Below are 13,151 nucleotides of genomic sequence, written 5' to 3' on the forward strand. Positions count from 1 at the left end.
CCCAACCCCCAACCGTCAAAATCACATTCAACTGAATCCAACACAACACAACAACAAAAAAATACCTCAGCCGGGGAGGGGGGGGGGGTGTGGGGGCTTCCTCCTCCGTGCACTCCACAGAACAACACCACGTCGGCAGGAGACAGAGGGAAGAAAGAAAAATCCAATCAGGTGCAAATGAGTGGAAGAAAACCCGGTGCAGATCCGCGGCTCCTTCTCCTTCTCGCCCTCCCCTTTCTCCTCCCGTACGTCTGTCCTCTGTCCAGCTTTGGCTTTGTGATGCTAAGCTAACGGCAGCTAGGCTAAGCAGCATCCACACATCGCCTTATAATGTGCTCCGTCTCATACCCACACACACACCAGTGCAAGGCTTCTGTCTCTCCTCCTCTCACACTGACTGAGCACCGCTGTCTCCCGTCTCGCATGCACCCACATGCACCCGCCCACCTCCCCCTCTAGCTCTCTCTACCTTCCTCTCTCTCTTTCACCCCCCCTCTTTTGGCTGTTCACCCCTATTCGCACAGATCCAATCAGCCCTTTTTACCCCTCTCTCCCTACACCTTTGTCCTTTACTCGTCGTCGGACCGTGGGCTTTGGGTGTTAGACTCGTCATGGTTCACGGTTGAGAAGAACAGGAGTCAATGAAAGAAACTTGTTGATGTTTTAAAAGTGATGGCCAACTGGCAACTGGGTGATTTTTTTATGCTGGTCACAGGAGGGGGGTGGGACACATTTAAAGGGTAGGGTAAGTGGGGGTCAAAGGTCACGTCATTGTCAATCCTAGCCCTGAAATGCATCTCAAAACTATACTAAAAGTAAAAACACCATGTGTGCAATCACATGGGGGAGAAGATGGTTAGGTATACTCCAAGATGGCAGCATGCACACAAAATGCTATGTACATAAGGAATTGAAAAAGCAACTCATGCAGTCGGAAAGCATTTAACCAATTATGGGCGGTGGTGAGAGACTCCAGAAATGTCTTTGACCACAGAACACGATGTGCTGAGTCAGCGGATGATCATTGCTTTCCACGCTGAAATAAGATAACATCCTGCTTCTTGATGTGCTCCATAGCTACAGGTTGAGGAGGTGTCTCCAAAAAATGATCAGAGGCATAATAAAAGCGCTTCCAAGTCAAGACATACTGAAAAACACTGAGCATTCCTGAGTGGAGGTTTTACTGTTGTATTAGACTGCATTGTTTTAAGTTTTGTGTATCCAAATGCAAATATTTCATAAGGTGAACGCAATAAAAATTGTTTGCCTTATTTAAGAAAATAAACTTTGCTTTTATGAAATGCAAAATTACTGGAATGTCTGAAGATCCTCAGTCATCCAGATGAGAGAATTGGTGAAAAACATTTGGCAAACTGAGACAAAAACACACTTCAGTCACGTCTTAAATCATCTTAAAACGTCTGAATTGGTGGGAAGACCTCATTGTCTGTGCGTTCATTCTGCATGCGTGTGCAGCACTGACAGGGAATTAAGACACGCACACGACTCCATGTGTGGGTGTGACAGCTGGGGGCGACTCCTCCCATCATGCTCTCATTGTTTGACAACATTCCTTTGACTCTGTGTTAGTGATACAAAAAATACCCACCAGCATCAATTCATCTCCTATTGTTTCCCCTCCGTCTCATCTACCTGCGGTGCGGAAAAACTCAAGTTACAAAGCACTGCAACTGATATGGGCGTCTACGGCCCCACCCCCATGGGTATACAAATGTAAGTATTTATGAAAGAATTATGGGATGGACATTTCAGTATTTATGCAGATTGGGGTTTGACACCAGACATGATTCATGAGTTTATCTAGTGTCACATCCAACCGTGGACACACACAGGGCACAGTAGGTGACAGACGGAGATCTGCCCCCAGGTCAAAACCAAGGATGTCACCTCTTCACCTTTCCTTGATTCATCACCTTTCACTATTTAGGAATGGGACTATGCATTTCTTTTGTTCGGGCAACATCCCATTGGTGGACGCGATCTGTAGCGTCGCTGGAGCAGCCACAGACGGGCTGCAGACACACTCTCAGCACATTCAGCCACATGTGAGGCTGCACAATACAGTCTGACATAAGCGTAACCCATCATGCGTGTGTGTTTACATTAGCTTAGCTGGCTAGCTGGAGCCAGCATCGGCTTGTGTGTGTGTGTTTCTCTGCCCATCCCCCCTTTCTTGCCCCCCCAATATCACACCCAAACTTCACCCCACCCCCATCCCCACGGCTTTAGCCCCCACCGCTACAAGTCGTCCTCTTAGCCTCCACGCGGTTTGTCCAATCATTAGTGCCGCCAGCCCTGCAATTCATCACACACACACACACACACACACACACACACACACACACACACACACACACACACACACACACACACACACACACACACACACACACACACACACACACACACACACACACACACACACACACACACACACAGACACGAGCCGCCGCGAAGCCCGTTCATTTGAGAAACCATCAGCAACACAACATCCACGGCAGACAACGTCGCTACTTGCCTTGGTGCAGAAGAGACCTGATCTCCCCTGTCAAGGCTCGTAGACGCAGACTGCTGAGCTCTATTATCAAGTATGAAGCAAACAGAGCAATCCGTGCTTCGTCTGGCCAGTGCTCCAATCAACTGGCAGGAAAAACCAGAGAGGCAGAGCAATTTAGGCGTAGAAGGAGAGCAGCAGCGAGAGCATGAAGCAGTGGCGGCATGGTTTGGGGAGGGGGGTGTTAGGAATGAGAGGATGAAAGGGGTGGAGGGTGGGAGGGGGGAATGGGAGACTGGGAATGCTGAACGTGCGGATGGGGTGACCACAAGGGAAGCTGACGGACGCCTCAGCAGATGGGGGAGGGGGACGGAGCTGTGGCTCCACATTTGAACAGGCTTGTGGGAACAACTGACTGTGACGATACGACTGAAACGATGACTTTGTGTTTTTTTACACTGGCCCATACTCATACAAGCACGCGCACGTTACCCGATTCCTCGCTTATTGAGAACACTTCTCAACTGATCCAGAGAGCTGAGAAGGGCTCTCAAAAGTGCCGGGTGACTTATGAAGACTAAGACATGTTTGTTTCCGTTGGCACGGAGCGAACACTCGCTCACTCCCACCACAGTGAACTCCGTTCAGCGCCTGCTGGGGTGCAAACGGCGTGGCACACCAACAGACGCGGTTGGCAGCCCTCATCGGTGGGAAGCGAGCGAGGGATCGTGCCCTCATCGCCTTCACCCGCGGCTACGTTTGGTTGTTTAGGGTACCATTGTGAAAAGCTAATAGCCTCCACACCTATTAGTGAAGGTGAAGAGAAGCAGCGAGCCAGAGACCATGTAACATCAGCAGCACATTGGCCATTACAATATTAGCTAAGGTTATATTTAAGAGGATATGCTTGCAATTACAGATTGTAATAAATATGAATACATAATCATGAATTGCTATAGTAGGGGTGTAAAATGTTTTTTCAGAACGTGAATGTGGAGAACGTTGTTTGGAGTCACATGATATAGAGGCAATAGAGCCCCAACATCCACAGAGTCACTTCTCCATCTGCTTCTCCACCTGCTCGCTGTGCATTAATCACACCTAAACCTACGCATGAACAACCACCTTTGGACACACGTCAACAGCGACAAAAGCCAACTAGGCAAATCCACAGTATCGGTGTTATTAGTCTGGTGATATTGCGAGTGTGAAAGGCAGGAGGGGAGATGTTAAAGAGGGCACATGCACGAATGGAGAAACGTTGGCAAATGCTTTATAAACTTAATAGCCTTGTGTTTGTGTATGAATGTATAACAACAAAACTTTACAGTTCAATAAAACGCACGGCCCAGTGAGCTCCTTCATGCTTTGTTGACTGCTGAAAACACTGCGTTTTACTGGTGTTCAATAGACCCCTTAGTGATTAACATGGATGCTACTGCCAGACCCCCACCGTCCACCAGTGTCTGGCTGACATATGGCAGTAGAGCTAATACAGATCAAGTCCCCTTAAACGAAAATGTGATTTCTGTGAAAGGGTCATGAATAACTAAATGAAAAGAGAACGATTAAGAGCGCATCGCTGAGGAAATGGTACAAGGTACAAAGTAAGAACTACAGAAGTAGTAATAGTAGGAAAAATATGATGCAGAGATATGACCTAATGTGTAATATGTTTCTTGTTCTTTTGATTTCTTAGTTACTATAAAAAAAATCAATTAGCAATGGACAAAGTATAGAAGATGAAACAAAAACAATGACTGTGTCTTATCTGTTCCCTGCACAAAAAGGAGTTAAACAGTTGTTGCATTTATTATTACAATAATGCTACACACACACACACACACACACACACACGGATATATCATTAATAACTGATTAACTGCAACCTTTAAGCGGTAGCATCTTCAAGAGAAACATGCAGCTTTAGACCAGCAACACTGATTGACATGAAGCCAGAGCATCTAAAGCGAGAGTCTCCAGGTTTCTCCTCTAACTATCTAAAGGATGGAGGCTAACTTTGTATAAACGCAACGCCTTTTATCAGCCTGAGGCAGACAGTGTGTTGTGGGATGAAGACGGCTCACGGACGATGAAACTGCTCAGCCTATAATGTGACGTAAACTCCAAGGAGGATGTGATTTAATCAGCCGGCATCACTGCGCAGCAAACATGAGTCAAACAGCAAATGAACCCTGCTCAGACTAGGCTGAAATAACCAGGCCTAATTAGACTGTATGAAGTGTGTGCAGTCTGTACATGGAGCTAACGCGTATGCATGAAACCAATGACGTGACCTAACGCGGGGCTCTCTCTGTTGTTAATGCAGATTGAGGCGGATCAACAGCAGGATGAAGCAAAACGGAACAGAACAGTTAACAGACACTTACAAGGCACGGCGTGACGGTAGAGGTTGTCTCGGATGATCTGCTGCAGCTCGTGGTCAGGCGACGATTTCTGGAAGCGCTGGCTGAGATAGTGCTTCAGGTCCTTGTTCAGCTTGCTTCCTGTCATTGTGGACACAAACAGGAAAACCCGTACTGTAAGTGCTTCATAAACAACGGAAGTCACAAGGCGACTTGCAGACACAGGAACAAGACTGGGACCCTTGCGGTCCAGTGTCAGGGGGTCACACAGCTTGGCTTGTGCAAGAACAAATTGGAATAGCCAATACATACGGCGAGAATGCAGCTGAGAACTGTACACGTGCCATTTACACTCAGAGGGGGAGCTGGCTGCAAAGGCCCCCTCCTCAAGCAGCCAGAGCCAAAACCAAGGCTGCTAGCACTGGGGCTAACACGGCGCGGCAGGCCTCCTAGCGCCGGGCCATCTGGCCCTCAGACGCACATTAGGCTACTAAAGGGCAGCACGGCTGGAGGGTGTCCAGCTCCTTGTGTGTGTTTGTGTGTGTGTGTGTGTGTGTGTGTGTGTGTGTGTGTGTGTGTTTGTACACTACAGTAGGTGTGCGTATTAAAATCATAATCATCACAAACCGGAGTAAGAGAATGCAACACGCTGTCTGTGCTGAAAAAGAAAGATGACACAAGTCCCCTCAAGACTGTGAAAATGTCTTGACCTACATTTGATGGGTTGTCACGAGGCAACAGGCATCCTAACGCCTCCTATATGCAGCATCTGCACATCCCATTATTTATCGTACACATGATTTGCCTTCCATCTTTGCATGGCTGCTAAGACCGTTTCTGGTTGTCTTGGGCAAACAACCAGCCATAAAAGGCCCTGGATCCTGTTTCCATGGAAACTGTGTGCATGTGTACAGGTCTGTGTGTGTGTGTGCGCGTGTGTGTGTGTGTGTGTGTTTAATAAGATGATTGAGATTGTTAGCATAGTACAGAAGAGCATGCTGCACTGGTTGGCACAGTGTTTGCAGGTTATATATATATATATATATATATATATATATATATATATATATATATATATATATATATACACCATATATAGATATGGTATTCATATTCATTTTAATGAGACCTTAAAGTTTCAATCAAAACCACAATGAGGACTAGAGGGATAAACAATAAATATGAAGTATCAATAGACAAGCCATACGTCAATCTACTGTTATTGGTTTTATAAGGATAAGGATTTTTTTCCTTGCAAAGAAACATGAAGCAATTTTTAGTAATTAAATATTTCTTAAGACATATTTGACACCCTGTTTCTTTTAGGCATCTAATAAAGGCTAAAATGCCTAAAAATTGTTTAAAAAAAATGAATCTTGACTTATTTACTTTACGTCTCTCACTTGCTATTATGACACACACACAGCTCCACTTCCTGGAAACTTCATTTCTAGGTTCTCATGATTCTGTTCCACTGCCTGAGGCTGCAACAGGTTGCAAGCCGACACAAAGCCTAATACAACACCCTCTGCACCACCAAGACATCTGTAAAGGCAGCACAGTCTGAATGATGGACGTGTGAGAACCCACATCTCTTTCAACATTCTTACTGGTGATATGAAAAACCATCGTCAATATCCTCCTGACAGACGGACACTGACGACAGAACATGCCACCTTTTCATTGGCCGACGCCAACGCTACGCTGAGCTGGTGACTGGGACCGAAGTGTGCATGAGCTCCCGGAGTTTATTTTGCGGTTAACCGACATTATGTGTTGTTTCTGGTTGGCGGTCAAATCCCCATCTGCCACATTTCTGCTCTTTTCTAAGTCTTGACCGTGACTAAAAAGAACTGCAGCCTACTTTGAAACCACTCTCCTTCAGTGAACCCACAGTGTAGATTTTAGCCTTTGGTTGGTCAAAAGTTGGTGTGACCATAGCACAAATACAGTCGGCTTTGTTTTCTTAAAAAAAAATATCATTTTGTAAAATGTTCATTGCATCTCCAAATCAGTTTAGGGTCAGTGAGGTGTCTATATTTGCATCATAAAAATCATTTAGTTTAACGAAGCATATATGTTTTTACTAGCAATTTGAAACATTGATCAAGACTTTGATCAAGTCACAGACACAAGGCTTCTTAATGTGTGGACTCAGCATCATCCTCCTCCATCCTCTGACCATACTGATCTGATCTTACACCACATCCCAAAGATATTACATCCACTGAAATATGAGGTTCATTCAGAAAACCCCTGACGTATGTCCAAAATCACAGTGTTCCAAGAAACACTGTTAATGCGCAAAAAACCTTTGAGGAAACCTTTCCTCAATGTCCTCTACTCCATCTATCAGTGGTTAAAACGTTGGGTATCATCATTACAAACGGTTCTGAAAACACAGCCATCCATTCCTGCTACCACAGGCAGCACAATAGCAGCCATACAGGCAGGAGGACTGCACTGGGAGAACATTGGGCCCAGTGGCCACCCACCCATATCCCTCTGCAAACAGATAATTAGAAATGACATATCCTTCAAACACAACCCACCTGTTATAGATTTTCCATAAACCCCCTAAATCAAGCAAGATTTCTGGGAAGGAGACACGCAATCCATGACAGAAGGGAAGTGGGGGTGAAGAGGTTTATGGAGGAAAGAGAGAGAAAAAGAGAGTGAGGGTCTGTCACACAGAAAGCGGACATCAGAGTAAGCCAGACAAAACATCAAAAGACTTTTTAGACACAGCCGAACTGAGAAAAGGCTTCGCGACTTTCCAGGCGTCTCCCTTTGAGCCCCCTCCTACACCCCTCAGCTCTGATCAGACAGCCAAGGCCCTGCTCAGACATGCAGAGCCAGACATGGCACCAGTCAGACCCTCCACTGGCAGTTGACATCTGTATTCACAGCATGGAAAAACCAAACAGTGCTGAAACTCGATCTCCAGCTCGCTGGGCCGCTGCAGCGGGAAAGGAAATGTTTGACCAGTTTTTTGCTGATTTGGAAATGGCACAATGGCTACGAGCCCCTCACAGTCAAGACAAGGGCTGTGGCGGAGAGACTCGCGATCCAGAATCTGGGTTGAGGCAATAATCTAGACGTTCACTTTACTGGAAGGAGCCTCGAAATTGTATTAGGTTTATATATGTATAACTTTTAATTAAGAAACAGTTCATTTCTCAAAATGAAACACAGATGCATTCTGTTAAAATGCTCAGACTTATGGACACAGCTGACCTCCTGACCTTTCCTTTAGTGCCACCATGAGGACATTTATAGAAAATAACTGAGAAACAGACGCCCACGTTCAACAAAAGGTGAATCCTGGCTGACTTCACTCATCAGCAGGTTTTCACTCATTTATACAAAGTCCCACTGGATGGACTGCTATCAGATAAAGTGAAGGAATCCCTGCCTCCATGAGGATGAATCTACAATAAAGAGGTGGAAGAATACAGAACAGAGCCACCATCAGGTCAAACACTCATTAGGCCAAAACTTGGCTTATGTCCAAATACTAATGCCATTTCCATCTCAGCTGGCTTTAATGCATTCCGGCATTGTCATAGTCAGCATTTTAGAATTTGGCTAAAAGCACTAGCGTACCCTTCTGGCATGACTATGGTGTGAACTGGATTGTAAAAGCCAGTACACAGAGTCATAATATCAATAGATCGTCTGCCCAGAAAGAAATAGCGCCCTTTAGAAAAGGTTTTTACACACATATATATTTTCTAACTTCAACCGGGACACTGGGCAACAGGAAGCAAGCACCCTCTTAACACAAAGCAACAGTCTAAGTGACAAAGTAGAAAACACAGTCATATGCCAGGGTGCCAGGCTGTTTAACACTTTGCCAAGTCAGATTTGGCAGCACCATCGTGTTTGGCTGAGCCCCGGATGTTATATCAGTGGAGAATACACAAACAGTCTGGCACACAAGGTAACAAATAAGTTGTTGTTGTTTCTCCTTTTTTTTTTTTTTGCGTCATCCCATTTGTGTCTCTTTGACATCGAGGAGCACATGCCCAGACACAAAATTAAACCCTTCTGTTATTGTTGAATGTAATGAAACATAGTAAAGTAAGAAGGCTTTAAAATCATCGTCATCATCATCAATAAGCCACAAATCTAATCTACAATTAGTTAAATTCAGCAATGACACAAAAACACGCTGTCCAAAGTCATGTATTACCGTAAGTAATCAACTGTTGAGTGAGCAGTCCGTGCATGGCTCTAGTTAATCACATAATAAGGGCTAATCACCATTTAATTAATTCCACCAGCAGCAGCTTCATTCAGTTAATATTCTCCATCACTACTGATCAGTCTTAACCATGTCACCATGATTAGGGAGCAGGGATAACAGACAAAGAGACGTCCATCAGACCACTGAACAATAAAGACCACCTCAGCGAGGGGCTGTGCAGGAGGAGAAACCTGTCACGGTCACAGATCGGAGGGGTATTTGTACGCGAGCATCCTCGTCTCTGAGCTCAACACTAACCCCTGTGCTCCTCTAGTCGTTTGGGTTTACATCACAGCAATGGCCGGGCTCTGTATCCATGGCAACAGCTGCCAGATGAGCACCAACTGTGTTCAAGGTGGAGACAGTCCCAGCCAGACATAGTCTGCTGCCCCTCTCTGGACTAATGTGGTATTACAAAAATAAAGTAAGGCTCCTCCTAAGAAACAGATGATGGGAAATACATTAAATTAGTAAAATTAATAATTTGTATAAATGCTATATTTTAAAATCAAGGATGTATACTATTTTTAAAGTGATCTATTTACATAATTAGGGCTGACCACACAAGTATGCTATATACAAGTATGCTATATACAAGTATGCTATATACAAGTATGCTATATACAAGTATGCTATATACAAGTATGCTATATACAAGTATGCTAGATAGATAGATAGATAGATAGATAGATAGATAGATAGATAGATAGATAGATAGATAGATAGATAGATAGATAGATAGATAGATAGATAGATAGATAGATAGATAGATAGATAGATAGATAGATAGATAGATAGATAGATAGATAGATAGATAGATAGATAGATAGATAGATAGATAGATAGATAGATAGATAGATAGATAGATAGAGAGAGAGAGAGAGAGAGAGAGAGAGAGAGAGAGAGCATATAGCAACTTCAACCACAGCCTCTTCTATCAAAAGCAGAAGACGACTGAATGTAAATTGGTGGTTGCTGGAATAAATTCACTTTAAATTTTCCATAAACAGCCATGTGATAGCCTTGAAAGAACCACATGAGTAATGGTGGGTCACTGTGGTTCAGTAAGAAGCAGTCAGGTCTCTTCAGCTGTGTAACAACAAAAGCTTTGACATCTGCCCCCTGTTGAGCCTAGATAATAAAAAAAACAGACATCCATCACAGCCAGGGTTAAATCAGACATGTTTTCAATCCTGTCTATATGGCTGCGTGTCCTGAAGCAGCTTCTCTGCTTACCGTGGTGCAGATTGCTTTCATTGATCCAAGCCGCCTACACAGAGAAAACAAATCCACCAAAAAGTATATTTCAGCATGTAGAGCAGCAAAACAGGCTTCAGGGAAGGTGTGACAATCCAGCTGCCACAAAGTTGACCACACTGGCACAGAAGAGCTAAATGAGAAGTTGCCCTGACTCAGCCGACACTGCTGGTGTATAAACCAATACAAGGCACGCACTCTGGAGGTAATTAACTCTCCATCACGGCCTCTCCTCGTTGACAGGCAGCGTTTCTAGGCCAATGGGAGTATTGTAGGAAAGCCAGGAAATGACAGGCAGCTGCTCTACACACTGCACTTCACTTCTTGTGAAACCGAAAATACATTTTTTCAATTCCACCGATGGGTCTTCCACCAACTTGTGGCCTGAGACTCGTCAGGCCATTTTTAATGAGATGTTAGAAACCAAAGCGGCAGAGGCCACACCATCTTACAGTGCAATCTTGGTTTGCAGTAGCAACCGAAGCGTCTTTCATTCGAAGCGAGTCTCACCGCCTGCTACCGCGCAAGGCTGCTAATTTTAAACGCAACACCCCCAATTAACAACACAGGATGTTTAACTCAAGCTGAGGGATGTCCTTTGCAATTGTTGATGGTGCTGAAGGAAAATCAATCTTAACCAAGCCAGCAAACAATCTCCGAAGCCACCCGAAAGGATGCATGACCAAGCTGGAAACCTTATCACCTGCCTCCACTGTGCAGCGAGATAGACTGACAACCACCGGGGAGTATGGGAGGCGCCGTAGTGAGTGACTACTGCACTAACAGGCCAGCCGCTGCTCACAGCATGGGAGAGAGTGCACCGAGAGGCCGGAGCGGGAGAATACTCATGCACCACAGACCTGGAGAGAGGCTCCCTCCTCCTCCGTCTGCAGCTGTACTGTACGTCCAGCTGTTGGGACTGTTGTCTGCGGAAGAAGTCAGCTGACGCCTGTGATTAAGCTGGGTGTGCCACCGCCACCTCACCTCAGGGCCCAGGGAAAGGGTGTTAACTCTGCCACCAGGGGGCATATGTCACTCAGGATCATGTGTGTGTATGTGTATCATTACTGTTCATCTGCTGATGCCTGCATTTTTTGATTTCTTTACAAAACTGATTAGTACAGCTGCCTTCACTGGCGTCACACATACATCCAAGTCAGCCGTGAGTTCACAGCAGAGGTGCATTAATCATGAAAACGCTAGACAGGACAAATAACTTAACATAACATAATTTAATGTATACACTGTAATAATTTACAGGTTTTGAAAAATATACAACTAACCAGATTTGAGGTCCCACATTTTCAGTTCAACACATTCAAATCATCAGTCTTATTGTTTTTACATTTTATACCTCATTGTATAATAATAAAATCTGTTTCGTATTTCTATTGTAGCTAAAGTACCCAAACTGTGCTGGAATCCTGTATTTAAACCATCTAATCTCACGTCACGTCTTCTAGACACTAAAGACACCTCTAGTCTACTCCTCCTTCATCCATCCATCCACCCCGTGCCTCATCCGGGTGTGACTGACCCACTTCCCTGCCCACCTTCACCCAGTCAACGTGCTGACTCAAAACACGCCCAAGACGTTGCGTTAGCGCACGCGTACAGGCACACGTGCGCATGAACACGTCTGGCAACACACGCATACAAAAAGAGACACTCAAACACACCGCATCGGCTCTCTGATCTAATTTTAGAAACAGGATGAAAACACACACTTCAGAAGGAAAGAAACCAGCACAGACACAATGAAAGGTGTAGGTTTTCCTTAAATTAGCACCCAGATGCATGTATTAAACTGTGCAGCTCTGAGTCAGCATAGATCTAATCATTTGGTGGAAAAATAATATCTAGCTATTTGAATAGAGCATCTTAACACAGTCAGTGCTCATAACATGCATGTTTAATTCAACTATATCTCAAAAACCATGACACTGACTGAGGCCAGATCGTGTCCCAATACTAAAAGTGCATCCTTTCCTTCAGTGTAATGTGAAAAGCGAAGGATATACACATGGAAACATTGACTTTAACATGAATTGTAGGAGCTGTGTGTTTCTGGGTTGTAGGCTAATGGGCCAGCAGTCACTGCTGGTTACGTCTGCAGTTGTTTCTGGGTCAGCATCAGGCAGTGCTCCTCCAAAGCTGCATCCCTTCACAGCTGACTCCAGGCCAGACATGGAGGCGTGCGCACACGCACACACACACACACACACACACACACACACACTGAAGCAGAATTAGCTGATTACGTCCTGTGAAGTTATGAGCCTCCGGTCACACACAAGCCGTATAACAGCAAAGCTCTAAAACACAGACGCTTGACGAAGCTAGAAACGGCACGAGTGTCTACGCAGATAGGACCCACGTGTCAGACGTTCTCCTGCTTGGGAATTTATGCCCTGCAAGTGCACAGGGTCCATGCGAGCACATTCCCTTATGCGCCGTCAGGCCTGGGAACAGAAGCACACGCATTTAAATATGAGCCGTAATTACATTGTTGCAGTGTCCCGACACCAAACCACATGATGAGCAGAGCGAAGCCCAGTGAACCATAAAAAGCCGTGTGTTAGGGCCATAATTCTGCAAGTGGGTTGTTAAGCTTGCTCTGATAACATTGTCACAAGCGAACACACCCATACACGCAAAGAAAAGAATGTGCAGGACACACAGACACGAGCACATTATGGAAGAAGCACAGGCTGGAGCGAGCCCAGAACCAGGGACTAGGCCACGGGTCCGCAGCCTTAATCCA

General features: G+C 45.1%; 1 protein-coding gene across 12 annotated transcripts in view; it reads right to left on the reverse strand.

Annotated features, from left to right (window-relative positions):
* magi1b (membrane associated guanylate kinase, WW and PDZ domain containing 1b) overlaps positions 1–13,151 on the reverse strand; it is an 84,012-nt gene that overhangs the window by 47,109 nt on the left and 23,752 nt on the right. For all 12 annotated transcript variants that reach the window (XM_055508878.1, XM_029149880.3, XM_029149883.3 and 9 more), the window contains exon 2: positions 4,906–5,022. In XM_055508878.1, coding sequence (XP_055364853.1) covers positions 4,906–5,022 — 117 coding nt within the window. The remainder of the gene's footprint in view (positions 1–4,905; positions 5,023–13,151) is intronic.

This window comes from Betta splendens, chromosome 5 (genome assembly GCF_900634795.4).
Source record: "Betta splendens chromosome 5, fBetSpl5.4, whole genome shotgun sequence".
NCBI lineage: Eukaryota > Metazoa > Chordata > Actinopteri > Anabantiformes > Osphronemidae > Betta > Betta splendens.